Source organism: Ornithorhynchus anatinus, chromosome 9 (assembly GCF_004115215.2).
Source record: "Ornithorhynchus anatinus isolate Pmale09 chromosome 9, mOrnAna1.pri.v4, whole genome shotgun sequence".
Classification (NCBI taxonomy): Eukaryota; Metazoa; Chordata; class Mammalia; order Monotremata; family Ornithorhynchidae; genus Ornithorhynchus; species Ornithorhynchus anatinus.
The window spans coordinates 7503412-7525707 of record NC_041736.1 but is presented as its reverse complement, the minus strand read 5'-3'; the positions used below and the strand labels follow the sequence as shown (position 1 = coordinate 7525707).

The window sequence follows — 22296 nt, the reverse complement described above, 5'->3', positions numbered from 1 at the left end:
ACAGCCAATATTTCAGGACCAGTACTTCGTGTCTACTTCAGTGATGGCAGTCAACAGTCCTATTCTCTCTTCCGTACCCAGTGATTGTAAAAGTACTCTAGAAATTATACCTATAGTTTTTGCATAACAATGGAAGCACTGCATGCAATGGACTAAAAAAACAGGCTATAAGTCTTTCTGAATAAGCATTAGACTTTTCAACGGATGCATCATGGACAAAATATTTGATGGCAAATACATTTGACGGCAAAGCCTTCTCTGATATGAACATGCTATATAGCACAGTGTGTTGGGTGTCAGAAAATGAAGTAAAATAGCAATTACCCTAAAAGACATTTCAAGATTCTCTCCACCCCAGATATCCATTCCTGCATCGTAAGTTCCTATCTCTTCAAAGTAGTTTCTGTCAATAGAAAATAAGCCACCAGCCATAGTAGGGGTCCTAATTGAAAAAAAAACAACAGAAAAGAATACCTTTTGAAGACAGTATGTGGAACTTAACACTGGAGACTGCAACATATATTGTTCATTTTTAATATCAATGGTATTTAAAAATCTGAAATTAAAAACATATCTAAAGAATGATAGACTTTAGGATACCCACAAATTTTGCTTCGTTTTTCCCAGAGACTTGTTTCCCATAAGTGGTCCTACGGTTAAGTGGAGGGAAGAACTAAAAATCATTAGAGGACCGTACGCTTCTTGTCGACAGGGAACGTGTATACCATATCTATTGCATCGTACTGTCCCAAGTGATTAGGACAGCTTTCTACGTACAAGTGTTCAATAAATGCAATTGATTGATTTTACTATACAATGGGTTTGATTGCTCTGGGGATTTGAGGACATTCTTCTCTCTCGACCTAACTTCCAAATATTTATATTTTTAAAATAGTAATCATAAAAGATATTTACATGACAGATAAGAATATGATGATAATTATAAATTGTCTCAATATTTTATAGTTCCAAACCTACTCATCTTAGGCATTTCTTAAGTATAGAGACTGGTGGCCTATGAATGTTCATATTAATCAAGATAACCCTGTGTTGGTAAAGAGGGAACACGTCTAATTTCAGTCAATCAGTGGTGTTTATTGAGTGTTTACAGTGTGTAGAGCACTGTACTAGAGGTTTGGGAGAGTAGAGTAGAATAGAAATGGTAATATGATTCCTGCCCACAGGAAGCTTACAAGTTAGAGGAGGGCTCTGAATTGCATTGCTCTTTTCCTTTTTGGAGAAAAAGGACCTTCAGCACTTCAGCATAAATAGTCTCCTCTGACCAACACAGGTTTCAGGAAAACAGATATAACTGCACACATTACAGTACGTGGAACAATTTGCCCATCACTGGAAAGATTTGGTGTCATATGGTCTTGTGCCACACATAAAAGGAGAAATCCTACATACTCTCCATCACACCCACACTTCTTAATTTGTGTTATTTATACGACTGAACCCAGTCACCTTTGTAACTCTCTTTGCGGTTTCTTAGTCAATATATAGGAGCAGGGCAGAGTTGTTTGGCCAATTTTTCCTAGAAAATGGTTACAGGATTTTTCTACTCTGATTTCTCTGACTTCTCTCACACAAATTTTGCCAAACATGGTTTGTCAGAAGTATTAACATAATGGATGAAACCATCCATTAATCACAGCATGTAAGAACGGAAAGTCAAATAGGAGATTTTTAAACGATTCAATTATGAAAATGCTTCGCGTGAATTTAGGGTTGACGTAAAGGGAAGCGGTCGGCTTTCTCCCCTCTTAAAATCAGGAATTAGAAATTCAAGTGAAAAGTAAATCACATTTTCCTTTATCTAATTTAGGGACATCCACCGTCAACCTAACGCGGGATCTTTTCAGGATGTAAACAATTTCTTATGTACAGTTTGGGCTACGGTTTCTGGAGAGTCTATTTATATGTGCAACTCTGAATATTAAACACATCGGTTTGCTATGTTCTCTCAGTGGATGACACACTTAACATATCAAATAATTGCATCTTCCCGGGTCATGATTATGTTCCTAAACTCTAATAAGAAAGCACAGCTAACGGAACAGTAACCAAATAGTAACATGGTCGTGAATCCAGCCTACTGAAAATTTCTCTCTATTCCCCTGTGCTCCTATGCTTGCAAGCTTGGGTAATTAGCTGTCTATCACTTGAAGAGGTTGTGCCTTTCTGGGTCTTAAGACTGCTTTATTACTTGCAATCTTGCTGGGTTTTTGCCATGAAAACTGTCCCTGGCCTCTTGAGTGATAATGAGAAACAATAATAAAGCCAAACAGATGGTAATGACTGAGTGACTCTGTCCCCTAAACCCTTTTGGGTAGCCTGAATGGTTTCAACGCTGAACGGTTCCATGAAATACGAGGGAAAAAAAATCATCAGAATGATCCTACCATAAAATACCAATTAAAAAAACAATTATAAATGGTGAATTTTAATACCCTAAAGTGCATAACCAATACACTTAACTAAATCATCGTAAATATCAAGGGCTTTCAAATAAGAATAAAATGCGTCACGGTTTTCCGGCCTACATCTGAAAGAAAGACTTGGATAAACAATTCATTGTCATTTCTAAGTCAGTGAAAATGCACTGGAACGAGACAAGCCACACTCGTCTGCGGCGTGACCTTAGGCGAGTCACTTAACTTCTCTGTGCCTCAGTTACCTGAACTGTAAAATGGGGTTTTAGGCTGTGAACTACATGTACATGGACTGTGTTCAACCTGATTAGCTTGTGTCTACTTTTGTGCTTAGTTTGGTGCCCGGCACGGTGTAAGGACTTAACACATACCATTAAAACAACTGCGACAGATGACAGTTTTGTCAGATAAGAAGCAAGAGAAGATCGCGGTTATCCATAGTTAGCCTGGCCCTCGAGTAGACTATGCGATCTGTTCTTTCTGAGAATTCTTTACCAGGGTTCATGAAGTATTCTCAATAGCTCTAACAAAAATGCTGGTTGGTTACTTGAAACCCCTGTGCAGACAGCAGAACCTTTCAACCAAACCACTACTGCCTTGTCTTTCTGCTTGAAAAGCAGCAGAAATAATGTTAATGATTAATAACATGAATAATAATATTATATTTTATATTAACAGTTAATTTATAACTATTATAACTTTTAGATTTATATTAATAGTTAATAATGTTAATGCTAATGGTTGCATGTGTTAAGTGCTCTCTACATGCCAAGCTCTGGGTTGATACAAGATAATTAGATCAGATACAGTCCCTGCCCCATATGGGGCTCACGGTTTAATTAATTCAATCATGTTTCTTGAGCACATACTGGGTGCAGAGCACTGTATTAAGTGCTTGGGAGAGTACAATATAAGAATAAACAGACACATTCCCCGCCTACAACAAACTTACAGTCTTAGAGGACGAGCAGTTCAAGTAGGAGGGAGAACAGGCTTTGGATCCCCATTTTACAGAAGAGAATACTGAGGCACAGAGAAGTCAAGTGACTTTCCTAAGGTCACCCAGCAGGCAAGTGGCAGAGCCAGGATTCGATCCTAGGCTCTTTGACTACTAGTCCTGTGCTCTTCCTCTAGGCCATATTGCTGGTGAGGAGCGATAATGAGGCTAGAGAGAAGCTGGAATGTCTCTAAGTGTAAATATGTTCAGATCTCTCTCACCCATTAGCGTGTAAACTCCTAGTAAGCAGAGAATACACCTCTTCCTTCCTTCCTTCCTTCATTCATTCAATAGTATTTATTGAGCGCTTACTATGTGCAGAGCACTGTACTAAGCGCTTGGAATGGACAAGTCGGTAACAGATACACTACACTTCACTATAGTGTACTTGCCAAGGGCCTAGTCATGTCTTGTTTTATGCCGTCAAGTCATTTCCACCCATAGCGACACCTCAGACACACCTCTCCCAGAACGCCCCACTCTCTATCTGCATTCGTTCCGGTAGTGAATCCACAGAGTTTTCATGGTAAAAATATGGAATTTTTTGCCTCCTTCCATGCAGTAAACTCGAGTCTCCACCCTTAATTCTCTCCCGTGCCACTGCTGCCAGCATGGGTGTGTTTTGACTTGAAGCAGATTGTCTTCCACTGGGTAGCCACGGTCCAAGTTAGGAATGGAATGGGTAGGCCTCTGCTCGACTCTCTCTCCGGTAGCCGAGACCGTTAGACTACTGGAAACTCTCCAGGAGCAATCCTGAGAGGGGAATGGCCTAATACAGTGCACTAAACCAAGGAGGTGCTCAATAAATACTACTAATACAACTCTACTACCTGGACTCTCTGTGCTAAGGCCCCCTCGCCATCTCTCCTGACTCTCCTCCCCCAAACTCTGGTTTTCTCTTCCTGTGACACAGCTCCAACTACTGAAATCCTCATCCCACCTCCCCAGCATTTATTCGTTCAATCGTATTTATTGAGCGCTTACTGTACCTAGCGCTTGGGAGACTACCGTATAACAATAAACAGACACATTCCCGGCCCACAGCAAGCCGATACTTAATGTCTGTTGTCCATAATCTCTGCTTTAACATTTTTGGGAGGTGACAGTAAACTTCGACTTCTTGAAGCTTGGCAAACTCTTCAAGCATCTCAGTGGATTTTGAGCACTAGAATCCTATGCAGAATTCTATTTAAATAATCAATCAATTACTGATATTTATTTGGCGCTTACTGTGTGCCGAGTACTGTACTGAGAACTTGGAAAGGCACAAAACGAGAAAGTTGGTAGCTTTAATTCCAGATTGTAGTGATTATGCCAGATGCATTTTTCTCTAGCTGTCACTTTCCAGAGTTGTGGCTACCTGAAGTCATCTTGCCTTAAGCCCTCAGGCTGCATATTCTGTTCACAGGAGAATCTATGGGTCTTCGCAGTAGTTGACCCTAATCTGGATCTGAATTCCTTGGGTGTGCTTTCTAAGCCAAACTGATCCACTCAACTGTTCTTTTAAGGGTTCCAATATCTGGAATCTTCTTTCTCCTTTGGAAATTACGCTACAGAGTCTCTTAATATGCTGGCCAGAGACAGGGATTTGCTTTTTGATTGAGTTTTGATTTCTCTTAGTAATTATGGCATTTATTAAGCTCTTCCTATTTGCTGAGCTCTGGGGTAGAAACAAAGTTACTGGACAGGGCACATTCCCTGTCTCATATGGGTCTCACAAACTATTTTAGCCCCATTTTTAATAGAAGAAGAAGCAGAGCCCCAGAAAGGTTAAGTGACTGGCCCAAGGTCTCAAAGCAAACAACTTGGAGACGTGGCACCAGGAAAAGGTCCCCTGCTTTTTTTATTTATTTTTATGGTATTTGTTAAGCGCTTACTATGTGCCAGGTACTGTACTAAGCGCAGAGGTAGGTCCAACGTACGGTGGTAGACGGGCAACCACGGAGGTTCTAGAGGAGGGGGGAGCCGTGGCCGGAACATTTTGCAGAAGAATGATCTGGACCTAGGTGTGAAGTAAAGACCAGAATGGGGAGAGACAGGGAGGGGGGTCAGCAAGGAGGACGATGCCGTATTCAAGGAGGGATAAGTGCTTGGATCAACATCGTAGCAGTTAGGATGGAGAGGAATGGGTGGATTTGGGAGATGTTTTGGAGGTAGAACTGACAGGATTTGGTAACAGATTGAATGAGAGAGATTAGTCGAGGATAATGAAAAGGTTACAGGCCTGAGAGACAGGGAGAAGAGTAGCGTGGTCTCCACTTGCGATGACCGGTGAAAACCTATCGATCGAGCGTATTCATTTTGTACTTATCGTGTGCAGAGCACTGTACTAAGTAGAAGCGGGAATAAACAAAACATTTGGTAGACATGTTCCCTGCAACCTGTGAGCTCGATGAACACTATAAGATGATAAAAGGTGGGAAGGGATAGCAGGGAAAATTGTTCCAGGTCATCTTCTGGAAAGATCAGACTGCACAGGTCCTGGATGGATTGACCCTTCATCTGGCCCGAGGCGGGGAGCTGGACTAGGTGACCTTCTGAGGTCAGCAACGAAGGAGCATCACTTACTTGAGCAGGGGCCTGGGAGTCAGAGGACTCTAATTCTCTTTCTGCCACTTGCCTGTTGTGTGCCCTTGGGCAAGTCTCTTAACTTCTCTGTGCCCGAGTGACCTCATCTGTAAAATGGGAATTAAGACTGAGAGTCCTATGTGCGACAGGGACTGTGTCCAACTCCATTATCTTGTATCTACCCTAGGGCTTAGTACAGTGCCTTGTACATAGTAAGTGCTTAATAAATGCCACAGTGATAATAATAATTACTGTTACTATTACTAGTTACCAAGGCTAAGAAGAGTACAGTACAGTTGGTAGATATGATCCCTGCTTTTAGGGATTAGTTTCCAGCCTAATGCAAGATAAGAACTGTTCAAGTTTGCTCTCAAAAATATCCGAAGTCATTTACATTCACGTATCGGATAGGTCTCGGTTGGGTCCCTGGAGCCCTGGGAAGGGAACTGAGGCAGGAGAAAACCAATGAGGTTGGGGAATCATCAGGAGTAGCCCAGGAAAACATCTATCTCTAGGTTTCCACTGATCCATCCCCTATCGGATCGAGCAAAGAAGAGCTTAAAGATATAGAAAAATGGAAATAAGGGGGTAAACAATCACTCACACTCTTGAACGCTCTGAAATGACATTAAGTGTGAGGAAGGGTCACAAATTCAAACTGATCCTTATTTCAAGCCAATCAATGATCGTACTTCTAAATTAAAACTATGGCCTATCATAATAGCCATCATATCTAGAGTAACTTACATTTTAAAAGAAATATTCCTGCAGGCAAACTTACATTTTTACCTACTTTTTAGTCATTTGTATTTGCTCCTCCAAATTCCATCAGTCAAGTTATGAAGGATGACTGAGATGAATGTACGGAGTCATCCGTATGCTTGCAAGACATGTGCAGAAAAAGTGATCCTATCTTTTCTCTGAGTAATAAATTACCCTCACAAAGAAGTTCACATTACAACTGTACTGATGAAAATTACCTGCAGGCTTTTACAACACAGCCACTGAATTAATTAACCTTTCACCAACGAGTCTAGAAACTCCAGCAGAGACAGAGGTTTCTCTGGCTTCAACTCCCTGAGCATCTTAGGAAATGAAATGACACATGAAACAACTCCTTGTAATTCCTGGGGCAAACAAATCAAATAAGCTTCGCTTCTCCTCACTCTCAATGTAAAACTCGAGCAAGCCCCATCTCAGGGAAATAGAGGAAACTTCATCTTTCACCTTTCCTTGCAATTAATGAAGGTAAAAAAAAACCGATAATGGCTGGCCTTTACCTTCATGAATGAGTTGAGTGATTTCTTATTTGGAGAGGGCCGGCTACCTGTCAACTGTCCAGATTTTTCCTCACTCAAGGAGATGAATTGTGCAATGTGTGCTTAGAGATAAAACATAAACCTGAAACACATTCTTTTTATGCTCTCTCTCCCTCACACACGCACACATACTCACACACGCATATACACACCGTGTATTTATAGAGATGTGCAAATCGACCAAATACGATTTAAGGAACTTGGGTTGCAAGATAAAATGTGCTCAGAGCCTGGGCTAAATAAATAGAAAAATGCCCACAGGCCTGGATGTTGTATTCTGCAGGCAACTGAAGATCATGAACACCCGTTTTTGGCTTTGCTGCCTTGACTTCGCTGGATAAGAGGACCAGTAAAGGTCAGGGAGTAGTTAATAATAATAATAATAGTAATATTGGTATTTGTTAAGCACTTACTATGTGCAGAGCACTGTTCTAAGCGCTGGGGTAGATACAGGGTAATCAGGTTGCCCCACGTGAGGCTCACAGTTAATCCCCATTTTACAGATGAGGTAACTGAGGCACAGAGAAGTGAAGTGACTCGCCCACAGTCACACAGCTGACGAGCGGCAGAGCCGGGAGTCGAACCCATGACCTCTGACTCCAAAGCCCAGGCTCTTTCCACTGAGCCACGCTGCTTCTCCACAGAGTTGTCTGGAGGAAGATACCGTCACGTTCCGTCGGCCTTGTTTCTCAAGGACAAAGTGTGTTGGGGAGTGGGCTACTTTGGATGTGGTCAGGGACCTGAGATTAGCAGGGGAGGAGAAGTCAGGAGAGCAGGAACAAGAGTCAGAGAGAGCCGGAGATGGAAAGGAAGAGGCAGACGGATGACTTAGACCGGGGCGTCAGACCCACAGGGCCAGCTCTCTCAAAGAGCTCCCACCATCACTCCACCATAGCTGTAGGCAGAGAAGAACTCGGCTGCCGTTCTCCATAAACCTCCCCAACCTGCAGCTCTCGTGACAGTTGTGGGGCCCGGTGGGAGGGAAGGTAATTCCCTTTTTCCTTTTTCCCACTGGTAGCTGGGCCTGAAGATTCACCACCTCCATCATTCACTCATTCAGTCGTATTTACTGAGAGCTTACTGTGTGCACGGCATTGTACTAAGCTTCGAAAGCACAATTCGGCAACAGAGACAATCCCTATCCAACTTGGGGTTCGCAGTCTAGAAGCTGCATTTCCCATAGCTCCTCCCAGTTCTGCCTGAGCCTCCACTCTCCAACACCCATTTTGCCACTTCTCCGGCTCCTTCGCTTCCCAATCTCATCCTGCACCGACCAATCCAACGCCAACCAACCCAAGACCTACCTTCCTCTCCCTCCATTCAGGAAGGAGAGAGGAAGAGGGGAGGGAGAGGTGAAGGCAGCCATGCTAGGTCCAGGATGCATGCTCTGTACCTGGAGGACTCTTGACTTTTAATCCCCTGAACCTGCAACCTGCTATCTTGTTGTGTAGCAACTAGTCCTGTGCCCTTCCCAACCCATTGCTCCATGGCTCCTCCTCCGAGACAGCTCTCCTTCCCCCCAGTACTAATCCTGGGAACGCTTGCAGATGCTCTTGCACCTACGAATAACCTTGCTCCACACCTCTCCCCCAAGGCCACACAACTTTTAAATCATTCAGGGGACAATAAATCGATCAATCGACGGTATTTATTGAGAGCTTACTGTGTCCAGAGCCCTGTACTAAGCACCTGGGAGAGTACGGTGAAACCGAGTTGGCACACAAGTTTCCCTGCCCCTTAGGAGCGTGGTGTAGTGGTTAGAGCACCGGCCTGGGTTCTAATTCTGGGTCCACCACTTGTTCATTCATTCATTCATTCAATAGTATTTATTGAGCGTTTACTATGTGCAGAGCACTGTACTAAGCGCTTGGAATGTACAAATGAGCAACAGATAGAGACAGTCCCTGCCCTTTGATGGGCTTACAGTCTAATAGGGGGAGACGGGCAGACAAGAACAATGGCAATAAATAGAGTCAAGGGGAAGAACATATAAAAACAATGACAAATAAATAGAATCAGGGTGATGTACATCTCATTAAACAAAATAAACAAAATAAATAGGGTGATGAAGATATATACAGTTGAGACACTTGTCTTCTGTGTGACCTTGAGCAAGTCACTTTACTTCTCTGGGCCTCAGTTACCTTATCTGTTAAATGGGGATTGAGACTGTGAGCCCCAAGTCGGACAGTATCTACCCCAGTGCTTAGTACAATGCCTGGCACATAATAAGCACTTAACAGGTCCCATAATTATTATTATTAGAGGGGAAGACAGACATTAAAATAAATTACAGATCAGTACACAAGTGCTATGGGGCTGAAGGTGGGGTAAGTATTAAATGTTGGAAGGGTACAGATCCACGGCAATAGGAAATGCAGAAGAGAGAAGGACTAAGTGACATGAGGGTTTACTCTGTTCGAGCAAGAACCTTAGGTGGAATGGATCTGATTTGGTTGTATTTTCCCAAGTGTTAGTACAATGTTCTACACAAAGTGAGAGCTCAATAAATACTACTGATTAATGGATTGATTAATGGGTTTAAAGTCTCCTGCATACGCACACAGCAAGATTTTCCTCGGAACGATCTGGTCTCGTTAAATATTAGAAACGTAGAGGCAGAAAAGTTTCGGGTAATGCTTTTTCGCTTATTCTTAATATTAAATAGCTATAGACTGTCCACTCGGGCAAGTGCTTCTAGCCTACACGAAATGAGATGCAGTGAAGTCCTTCTCCAATTATCCCAAGCTCAACAGCACTCCCACTTCTGGATTAAACCAATAGTCCACCCAGCCTCAGCATTCTGTCTCTGCTCATGCCTACGAGCTGCTGAAAGGAACAGAGTGATGATTATCTTCCCAGACATCCACCTTCATGGGTACCGATGCACCATCTAACCTCCCTAACTTCTTTCGGTATCTCTAATTTTTGTACCAGCAACTCATTTGGGATCACCGTGAGACCGTCAGTGGGCGGGGATTGTCTCGATCTGTTGCCGAACTGTACATTCCAAGCGCTTAGTACAGTGCTCTGCACATAGGAAGCGCTCAATAAATACTATTGAATGAATCACCCATCACTGAATCCTCTAAAACCTGATATTTTCAGCCAGGACAGCTGTGGAAATGAAATCCTAAGTTTCCACTCCCAATGTGAAGAAATGCTTTCTTTTGTTTGTGGAGTACCTAGCGGTTTTAAGTTCTAATGATTACTCAATGGCTCTTGGTGAAGTTTCTGTGCTTTCTTATTCTACTCCCTTCATGATTTCATAGACCTCAGTCACGGCCTTTGTCTTTCCTGACCAAAGAGCCAGAATCCTTTCAATTTACTCTCATACAGAAATATCTCCATCTCCCTGATTATCCTGGTTGCTTTTCAGGATTTCTTTTTCTTTGGAAATGTTACAAATCCAGGCTTTGCTTGGTCCAGACCATTCTGTTAGACTGGATTTTACCAGTCTAAAGAAAATTTTTTTTCTTCGTAAGGAACAGTCAATAGATTTGATTGTTTGACAGCAACCACTTTCAAATGGGAAACGATAGTTCTTAATTTGGTTGTTGCATTTTTTTTTAGTTCCCGTAAATACTTTGGAAACGTTACTCCCTCCTAATGACTTTGAGAGGTGTGTGGAAATATTCAAAAGGAGTTTAGGCTCTATAGAATCTTTTGAAAAGTCTTTCCTTAAGCAAAATCAGAAGCAAATGACTTTCAGTTATTTTCTTCTTAACTAGGGTCTGAACAGCATTTTTGCTCAAATACTTTTCAAAACCATACGATTGTTGTAACTAGCCTAGGGAGACAGGAATAAACAAATGAAGGAAAATATGCATGTGGATTTTTATATATATACATATGGAGATATATATTAGTATATGTATATTTGAAATTGTTCTTTCTTAAATCAGTTTATGACTACACTTTTAACAAAGATCCTCTGCATACCTGACAGGCAAAGTTCGGTCTCCTTTTCTCCTGTCCATCTCTCTTTGAGGAACAGGATACCAGCGAAAATTAAGTTTCCAGTTAAAACCTCCGTAAGTCATGTCTGACCCGGCCATGTATTCGAAAGTATCGTCGCTAATGACGTCTATGATGGGACACACAACTGTTTTCCTGTAGAGAGGATGGAAAATTAATTTTGTATTTTATTTAAGCTTGCCGTTTTCGATGCATATCTGCATTTTCACAGTTTTGACTATCAGAAACTAATGATTTTAGTTGACCTGCAAGTCTATTTTATCTTCATTAACTGGAAATGCACGGTCTTCTAGTCCCATAATTTTCAAGGGCTACTCGTTTCACACTGTTTTGAAGATCTAACGTAATATTTCAATGAATTTTCAAGCTGATTTCCAAATGTTGAGTAACTCATCTGTTCTTCATCAAAAGTCTACCGCTCACTAGACAAGCATAGTTGCCATTTGGGCGGCGGAGCCTGTTAGAAAGGACCAGAAAGCCAGGATCGGGAAAAGGAGCGGAAATGTCAGGTGAGATCCATCAGGTCAGAGCCTCGAGAAGGATGTGGGTCAGAGTGGTGTGGGCACCTTACTGGGGGAGGAGGATTTCCATCGAGGGACAAGCACCCTGCTCCGACTAGTTACCCCCTGAATCGGTCAGAATGCACAAGAATCCATCTGAAGGGCCGATTTTTATTTCGGTTCCCGATCCAGCCCTGAATCATATCCACCGGCACAAACCTGCACAGGCGCCACGCTCCTCACGCCTCCATGTCCGCGTATAAATATGTCAAGGCTCGATTTGCCATTTACTGGGGCAGAGAATTTATTTTACAGCCGAGTTTTCAACCTCTGAAAGCAGAGACCTGGAATGGGAGGACCGGCCCCCTAACTAGAAAACCGCTTCTGACTTCAGACAAGAAGCTGGGAAACGAGCCTCGTGACTTCTCACCTGTCTTCTTTAATTCGTGCCAGTAAGGGTTCCAGCCAGCCAAAGGTACATTCGCAGTGAGCGTCCAGAAACGTGATGACCTGGCCCCTGGAAGCCGCCGCACCCCGGAGGCGAGCCCGGATCAGGCCAGACCGCTGTTCCATCCTAATAATTTTCACTGGCACGTCTAGGTTTTTCACATAATTCTCCAACGATGTCTTCAGGAAATCTGCAGAAGGCCACAAACGCGCATCAGAAATTCTTGTTGAACCTCTGGTCAGAGGTTAGAGAGAACTTGGGTGCTCTCTGCACTTCTATGCTTAACTTTAAACCTTCTGTGTAATTTATTTTAGTCAGTCAATAGGTCAATCATATTTACTGAGTGCTTACTGTGTGCAGAGCATTGTACTAAATGCTCAGGAGAATACAATATATCAATATAACAGATCCCAGCTGTGCCACTTGTCAGCTGTGTGACTGTGGGCCAGTCACTTCACTTCTCTGGGCCTCAGTTACCTCATCTGTAAAGTGGGGATTAAAACTGTGAGCCCCACGGGGGACAAGCTGATTTCCTTGTATCTCCCCCAGTGCTTAGAACAGTGCTCGGCCCATAGTAAGCGCTTAACAAATACCAGCATTATTATATATTCCCTGCCCACAGTGAGTTTATAATATAGAGGTATCTCTCTGTCTATATCTTTCTCCCTAATTAATTTGTAAGCTCCTTGAAAACCGGAATTGTATGTAACTCTATTGTTGTCTGTCAGTCAATTGTATTCATTGAGTGCTTACTGTGTGCATTCACTGAGAATAATACAGCAATATAACCGATATATTCTCAGCCCACAACAAGTTTACTGTGCAGAGCTAGGTCTGTGTATGTCTCCCTCATTAGACTGTAAACTCCTTGAAGACCGGAATCTCGTCTAACTCTATTTTACTCCCCCAAGTGCTTAGAAGAGCGCTCCGCACAGAGAAATGCTCAATAAATACTACCGATTAGTTGAAGGACATGGAACAGGGCCCTTCTTCAGGACCCAGAAAGGATTAAGCTGGAGAAGTTTCTCCGTTAGCTTCACGCTGGTGCTGAAACAAAGTTTACCCCTAGATCTGCAGTACCCGAGAGATAATTCTTTGTTCCTGCCAAATGCTAGAATGGATCGAGGATAAAAGAATGTCGATGAGACTGTTCTGAGTGATTCCAAATAGGGTCTCAGAAGTGTCACATCGGACAATACGGTGTTCGGTGTTAGGGTATGAATAAAGGGAACAAGTGATTACTATGGACAATCGTCATACTAAGCCCTGTGGTAGATGCAAGATAATCATATCAGTTCCAGCCCCTGTCCCACTGGGCTCACAGTCTTAAGTAGGGGGGAGAGGAGGGTATTTGATCCTCACTTTACAGATGAGGAAACTGAGGCAAAGGAAATCAAGTGACTTTCTCAAACCCATCAAGGTGGCAATCCTTCCCCACCCATTGAAAACTCTGGGGAAATTAGGCTTACCTCTTTCACTGGCATCATCCACTAAGATGACCTCAGAGAGCAGAGAGCGCGGAGACCGATTTATGACACTGAAAACAGTCCGAAGCAGAGTGCTCCAAGCTTCATTATGAAATACGATGACAACACTTGTGTTTGGAAGTTCATCGGGGTAGATTTTTGTCTTGCATCTGCCAAGGAGGGAAGAACACACAATTCAGCCCGAGGATGATTCACTCTCCGGCATGAACCCAGCGATATAAAATTTCTTAAAGAGCATCGTTTCGTCTTTGAAGGAGCAACTTCTCATGGTTTTGTAAAAGGCGGTTCTCCCTCTGACTGGTCTTAGGAATTGCTTTGAATCTTGAAAATAAAATCAGTTTACTTACCCAAGAAGAAAATCATATACGCCCACCTACGCAAACACTATACTACAGTGGATGTTGAAACTTGGACTGTCCGGTGTGATTGTGTGGATAGACTATTTGGTTTCAACCTCAGACATGAAGAGAAAGTGGAAACATATCATGAAAAAGGCACTGGAATACCATTCCAGAAGGAAAAGAAAGGCCCTTGCTAAAGGCTTACCAATGTCAAGATTATCAATCAAATCATTTATTATTACAACAGTTAAATAATAGTAATCACATTTATATAGTGCTCACCTGATGTAGTGCTCTGCACTAAGCAATTGGGAGTAGGAAACCCAAAAAGTGACGTATTCCCTGACCCCAAGGGGCTTACATTCTTACAAGAGACACATACATTATCACCGCTATTATTATTACTAATAATCATAATAATGGGTTAGCACTTATTGAGAATTGAAAAGTTTTACAAAAAGTTTAATGTGTCTGTTTATTGTGACATTGTACTCTACGAACCGCTTAGTACAGTGCTCTGAACACAGTAAGTGCTCAATAAATATGATTGAATAAATGAATAAAATAAAGCAATTCTTTGTGCACAACACTGTACTAGATGCTCAGGAAAACACAAGGAGAATATTAATTGCAGGCAGTCCACTGGACCTGGGCAAGGATTCTGGGATTAGAAAGGACCAATTCTCACCCTCGTGTAAATCAACCCAGGCACCCTTACCAGCAAAGTCATATGCCTGCAGAGCTCTCCCTTCACAGAATAGATTTTGTTGATCTTCACGCAAAAACAAGTTACGTTAATGAGAAAAATTATTCTCACAAACCACTTAGGGAGAAATGTGCACAGCCACCAACATTTCAGATGAAAAATATCTCCCCAGAATAGTTTTTAAAGAAGGACTTTGATTTAGCTAGAAAAAAGCTATAAAATTGAAACCCAACTTCCTGTGGTGTGAAGATGGCAGAAGGAGCAACAGCGAAGGAAATAAATATTTAAATTGATCTTTAAATCTTAGCGAAGCAGAAGCTGATACTTTGTTCCACTCCTTTTCCTTCAAATTTCCGGAGTGCCTTATTTTGGAGTATACAATACGCCCCATTGTAGTCATTACATGTGCATTGTGTTTGACTCATAAAGAACTCATTTACGATAAATGCAGTTATGTGTACTTCTATAGAATTTCCACTATGTCATTCTTTAATGAGTAATACTCTTTACTCATTTTTATCTCTTTGTAGTGCCAATCTGCAAGGATTTGCCTAGTTGAGTCATCCAGAATCTGGAGGGACAATCCGGAATCTGATTCCGTTGTTCAGGTTCAAGGTCGGCTGGTTCAGGATGTCTCCTCTGCATAGTCTACCAACCATGCTCCGTTAATGTGTACCGATTATCGAGCATCTGGCATGTTCATGACACACTGAAGTTGAACTAACTAATTGCCTGGAGAGGTCCTGAAAAGGGGAAGAATTCCTTTCTGTTTTTAAACTAGTGAGGTCACAGTAACAAGGCCGTGGTTTTAATGCCTTGTTTTATGCTTTGCTTCCCCAGAAGCAGCAGAGCAAGAAACCGATCCCCCACAGTAGCCTAATTAATGCTTTACTTTGACTCAATTTTTTTTTCCCTTTACCTTGGCCAGAGAATTGGATCTTATGGAAGAAGGGGAAATCCCAAAGGATTAGAAAAGACCGAATGGTAGGATCATCTTTGAAAGAGGAAATGAGAGCGAAGGTCTCTAGCTTTAGTAGGCTAATCATCATCACACTGATATCTCAAATAAGTGATCAATTAGTCAACTTTCATCTGCCTAGAAAAGAATCCGATACTTAAAGCAACTACCAGGCTAGGTGAATGATAAAACCACTGCAGACCAATTCAATTTTCTTCTATGACAGCCATGAACTAAAATTTATCTAGACCTCTGTATGGCTTTTTGACTCCATCCTGCCCCGATTGAGAAGTATTCAGAGTAATAAGTGAAAAAGGGTCTGGAACATAATTCTTCCTCTACTCCATATTAGAGCACCTTAGGGCACTAGGACCAGATCTGGACACAATATTTTTAAAAGAAAGTGAAGAAGCTGCAGAGGGTTCAGAGAAGCACATCAAAAATGAGTACCTATTCAGCGTGAAGCTCTATTCAAAGCACTTGGCAAAATAAGGAAGAAGTAAGACACACATTCTTTGCCCCAAGGAGTGTATAAATCTAATAATTTGTTAAGAACTCCTTTTCTGTTTCTACGTGATGAATTCAAAATAGAAATAGTAATACTGGTTCCGTGCACTTAACTAGGCACTTGGGAAGTACAATATAATGAAGCAGTGCACTTCCTGCTCACAAGAGCTTCCATTTTAATGGGGGGAGACAAAGGTAATAATAACAATAAGAATGATGATAATAATAGTATTTGTTAAGCACTTATTATGGGCCAAGCCCTGTTCTAAGCCCTGGGGTAGAGTCAGGATAATCAGGTTATCCCATGTGGGGCTCACAGTTTTAAACCCCATTCTACAGATGAGGTAACTGAGGTACAGAGAAGTTAAGTGGCTTGCCCAAGGTCACACAGCAGACAAGTGGCAGAGTCGGGATTGGAACCCACATCCTCTGACTCCCAAGCCTGTGCTTGGGAGTCACTAAGCCATGCTGCTTCTCTATCAATTGCTGATCGATCCAAACACCTATCCCACCGTGTCTACTTACATCAGCCTCTCTGCTGACCTCCTTCTCTTCTGTCTCTCCCCACACCAATCCATATTTCATTCTGCTGCCCAGATTATTTTTCTAAAAAGCATTCAGTCCATGTCTCCCCGCTCCACGGGAATCTCCAGTGGTTGCCCATCTTCCACCGCATCAACCAGAAATTCCTCACCATTGGTCTTAAAACACTCAATCACGTTGTCCCTGCTATTTTATCTCACTGATTTCCCAGTATCAGGGACCAGAGCAGTCTTCATGCTGTAATTCTATCATTGCAGGCCAGTTCGCTTCAAAGACTTTGCTCAAAAGCAATTTACAGTCTGAGTTAAGGCTCAGATTGAGCCGAAGTTCCGGGTATTCTAAAGGATCTGTATTTTGTTTTCTTTCCCTACTGAGAATTTTAATGATCAGACTGCAATTAAGCACTTATCCTTCAGAACACTCGATGATTAACTATCTGGAAAGATGAAGTGAAGCATAAACCCGATGTTGATTAGCTTGAAGGATGGAAGTTGGTAAAGGTTGGAAAGATAGAAATGAGCCTTTCCCTAAACCAAAGAAAGATTCAGTCACTCTGGGTGGCTGGGGATCCCTGCTACTGGGTCAAGGGAAGTAGCAAAATCAATCGATCAATCCACGATATTAATCGAGCACTCGCAATGTAAAGAACATAGCACTAAGCTCTTGGGATCTTCAAGGAGCTATTTGGAAATTTCTAGAGAGCAGCCTGACCTAATGGAAGAAGCATAGACCTGAGAGCCGGGGACCTGGGTTCTAAATCCGGCTCCACCATTTGCCTGCTCTGTGACCTTGGGCGAGTCACTTGACTTCTGTGTGCCTCAGTTTCCTCAAAAGCAAAATGGGAATTCAATATCTGTCCTTCCTCCTACTTAGTCTGTGAAGTTCATGTGGGACAGGGACTGTATTCAACCCGATTAACTTGTATCAATCATAGGGTGAAGAACGGGGCTTGGTACACATTAATCGCTTAAATACCATTAACGAAAAATCCTGACACTTTAGTTCTGTGCCCAATGTTATGACATTAGCTTCGGAGGCTTCCGAATGAAGGAAGGCCTAGGGTATTCTGTAAAGAAGAAAAGTCCAGCCGAAAGCCTGAAAAATAGCTGGCTAATGTGGAAGCCAAAGACGGCAGCTGTTTCCAAGGTTACCACCCGCTGGGTTAGAGCAATGTACTTCTGCATCAAAACTCAACTCGGGTCACTCTAGCCTTAAATGAGTCCTTCACATACAAAGCAGTATGGCCTAGTGGACAGACCATGGGGCTGGAAGTCAGAAGAATCTGGGCTCTAATCCCAGCTCTGCCACTTGTCTGTTGTGTGACTTCGGGCAAAACACTTCACTTCTCCGTGCCTGCTTTACCTCATTTGCAAAATTCATTCCATTGTATTTATTGAGCGCTTACTGTGTGCACAGCACTGTACTAAGCGCTGGGGATTAGGACTGTGAGCCCAACCTGGGACATGGACTGTGTCTAAACTGATTAGCTTATATCTACTCCAGCGCTCAGTAAAGAGCCTGGCACATAGTAGCATCGAACAAATACCATGAGAACAAACAAAGAAACGAAGCTTCTTGTGAATCTCACAATGTACATCCCTGCCTGTTTATTCGTTAGTTGTACCTGGGCATCTATTCATTCATTCAGTCAGTCAGTCGTATTTATTGAGCTCTTATTGTGTGCAGAGCACTATACTAAGCAGTTGGAAAGTACAATCTGGTGAACAGTAAGAGCCCGACTCAAAGGGTGGAAGGGAATGAATGGATGAGCTGCTTTCTGGAGTCCTGGTACGGGCTCAGGGGGAGTGCATGCGGTGAGCATGTAGCCAACACATGAGCCTGGGACCGCCGACCCAGTGCAACAATGAGCCATTCCTCGAGCATGTGTCTTGCCCATGTGGAATCCTGGAGAAATACATGTCACGCCCAAACATACTTCCTGGGTGCAAACACGTAAATCTCACCACTGCAGAGGTTACGGTTTAAGGTAACTGGGCGTAAAAGGTCATTCCAGTTTTCATCCCAGTAATCAATCGATGACATTTACGGAGTGCTTACCACATGACAAGCACCGTACCAAGTGGTTGGTAAGCTTTTAGATCATTACATTGGAAGGGTAGCAACCTGTTGGGTGGGAGCGGGGTTCCAAGGTTGGATTTGAAGGTAGAGCTTGGTAAGAAATCCTTCCTAAAGTGCAAATTCCTGTTGGGGTGAGTTTAAATTCCTAAGTACCAAAGTCTTTCCTAAGTTCTTATTCTGAAAAGTCTCTACAGTAAGTGAACAAAAATTACCCCCCCCCCCCCGCCCCGGCCCCAAGTATTCCTGGTCCGAAGATAGATCCAAAGGAAATGACCTTTAACACATACAAAGAATAGGGCAACTCCTACCAGAATATTTTCAAAAATTTATCATGTAGATTTCTCAAAATGCCTGCCTGGAAGACTTTGCAAACCAAATCTGTGAACAAGAGTAGACACGGAGGTTAATTAAAGTCAGTGTGATAAGACATTTTCACCTCAACAGTCATCTCTATGAGACTTCAATTCCAGTTTCCTTCATGTCAAATATCTGAGTAGAATTCTCAAAATTCAGGTTCTTTTCTTGTGGTATTCAAGGATACAATAAGCTCACTGCTGGGCCAATTGGTGTTTTCGAATGGACTTTGTGCCTACCAAACAGAGGAAGTTCTGAAACGCACGGGTGACAATAACTCCATTAACAACCAGTGGATTCCATTCATTGCCATCTCCCCGAACCACCTAATATAATCTGATTATCTGTTTCGACAGTTTGCAAAGCAATTTTAACTTTCCTCTAATTCCCAAAATGTTCACAAATGTTCACATTTGATTTCCTTGTTTTGCTGCAATCCCGAAGGACTTTCAGATATTTAAACCATTTCCTTTCCTTTGGTCATCATATTTTTAATAAGATGCATGAGGTTATTATCTATTTCAGAGATTTATTACAATGAAATGAGATGAGTCAGCAGCTATTTTTACGGTAATTACAAGCACAGGGAGTAACAGAAGATCTCCCCAATTCAATTACGATTTATATTGATGGTTGGACATATTACAGTGGTGGAACCATCTTCTTAAGGAGGAAAATCCTTTTCGGGAGTGTTTTATAAATATATGTGACATAAATTCAGTTGTTGAACTAAGTGGGGAATGGTGGAGCACAATATTTTTGCCAGATTCACTACAAAGGAAGCATCGTGAGGACGTGTATCTATTTACTATCACCCCCTTAAGCTATGGGAACATTAGGAGAACATAAAGTGTTACAATTTGATTTTATCAAAATTGTATCGATGTTTGGAGACATAGAGCTGAGTCCAATACGCATGAAAGAAAACAAAATCGTCTGGGATGAGAACATGAAATCACTACGGGCCCATAATGATCCGGTATTTTAGTTCGACGTGATCCATTTAGAACCCGGAGCAAAACACGTCAATGGTGTGTAGTTCAGATGACTTGTCAGATTACTTCATGGTGAGTTAGTTGTTACCTTTTATTGCTTTGGCCTAGAAAGATTGATCGGGGCAATTAAAAATGAAGACTTGTAGTGCTAGTCCGCTCTACCTTTCTTATTCTGAAGATCTATGAGACGTACAGTGAACCTTGCAGAACTGTGTGTAGTTTATAAGATTCCTAATTATTAGCATTCATGTCCTCTCTGAGAAACTTCATCATTCTCATCCTCTACTGGACTGGGGAGAGAAGAGATCTATGGCAACAAAGAAACGGGCTTTTAGCCGACAAATCAAAAGTCTAAGACCACTGCTTAGGGTGGACGCCTTGTAAATAGGTTGTGAACTCACTATGGACAGGGAGCATATCTCTGCTTCACTTTCCAAAGTGTTTAGTACAGGGCACTGCGCAAAGGTGCTTAATATTACTACACCTATTACCACTACCAACCGACAGTGGGGTTGAAAAAATCCGTAGGTTCTTCTACTTCTTAGAGTTTGTTGCTTCCGGGACAGTTTATTCTCCAATCTAAATTTTCTGCCTGGTCTGGTGTGGCAGGAATGAAAGACGTTAGGTTGTGACAGCAGAGAGTGATGTCTTTCTCAGGCAGGTGGCTATTTCTCTATAATCCCTGGCCACCCAAGGCACCATCCCACATCCCCTAGCCCACTCACCTGCCTGGATTATGGAACCAAGAGTGGGGTGACAAGCCTTAGAAGGTGTGAAAGACCAAAATGCTTTGTGTCAATCAGGCTTTCGAGCTGGCTTCAGGCTTCCTTGGGCAGACCTCTAGATAAGTAAAGCTAAGGAGTCTCCGTGGATCCTGCGGATCAAAGATCCCTGGGTCTGCTATCCACCCCAGCGCTTAGTAGAGTGCCTGGCACATAGACAGTGCCGCTTAACAAATACCACAATTATTGTTATTATTATTGATGATTTCACAGGATCACAATTTAGGCCCTTTGCATGAGGCTGGAAGGTGAGAATCTAGCAAGGAGGCAGACAACCATCGGGGACACTCTTCTGTGTCACTTGAGCACTTAGGTTCCCATAGCCCCTGTAGATATTTCTAAACTGCAATTCATTCAATAGTATTTATTGAGCGCTTACTATGTGCAGAGCACTGTACTAAGCGCTTGGGATGAACAAGCCGGCAACAGATAGAGACGGTCCCTGCCGTTTGACGGGCTTACAGTCTAATCGATGCAGTCTTCTAGACTGTGAACCCACTGTAGGCAGGGATTGTCTCTCTTTCTTGCCGAATGATACTTTCCAAGCGCTTAGAACAGTGCTCTGCACACAGTAAGTGCTTAATATACACGATTAAATAAATGAATGAATGGAATGCCCTGTATTTAGCACTTGGGAAGTATAATGAAAGCCACGTTCTCCACCCAAAAAGAACCTATACTCTGACATGAAGGGCAGGCATAAAAACATTTGCAAATAGAATAATCTATAATAGTCCTCCTGATTACGTGTCCAAAATACGCTAATCTAAGTTGAGTCATTTGGCCATCCAAAGACCACTTTGGCTTAATTTGCTCTAAAATTCATTTGTTTGTCTTTCAAGCAACCCATGGTATTCACAAAAGCTTTCTCCAAAACACATTTCAAAATAATCACTGTTCTGTCCTTCCTGTTTTTTCACTGTCCAGCTTTCAGGTCCTTACATTGTCACTGGAAACACCATAGAGTTGATATTATGCTAAGTGTTTAACGAATACTCTGATGATGATGACGTTGATGTGCATGTGTAAGTATCCTTTAAGATTTCGACCAACTAGGAGACGATGACCCAACAAACTGTCATCAGATTCATATGCTCAGATATCTTCATTGAATGAATTATAGTAACTTAGCATTCTTTTCTCACTAGGTTTTCCCTGTATGAACTCTTATGCTATAGTTGTGTTGATGGTCCAGATTTAAGATTCAAGCCATCTTAGTCGAGTCGGTTACAATATTTCTGTCCAGTTGAGCAACTCATAAATGTTAGTAGGAACTCATTCACTTCTAATTTCCAGCTC

At 42.2% G+C, this 22296-nt stretch overlaps 1 protein-coding gene across 1 annotated transcript in view; it reads right to left on the bottom strand.

Moving 5' to 3' along the window:
• Window positions 1–22296, bottom strand: part of GALNT13 (polypeptide N-acetylgalactosaminyltransferase 13) — a 301009-nt gene that overhangs the window by 96851 nt on the left and 181862 nt on the right. Inside the window, exons 4-7 of the mRNA XM_001511774.4 lie at window positions 13715–13881; window positions 12228–12435; window positions 11262–11432; window positions 325–442 (exon numbers count right to left, since the gene is read on the bottom strand). Of these exons, the coding sequence (XP_001511824.2) occupies window positions 325–442; window positions 11262–11432; window positions 12228–12435; window positions 13715–13881 (664 nt within the window). The remainder of the gene's footprint in view (window positions 1–324; window positions 443–11261; window positions 11433–12227; window positions 12436–13714; window positions 13882–22296) is intronic.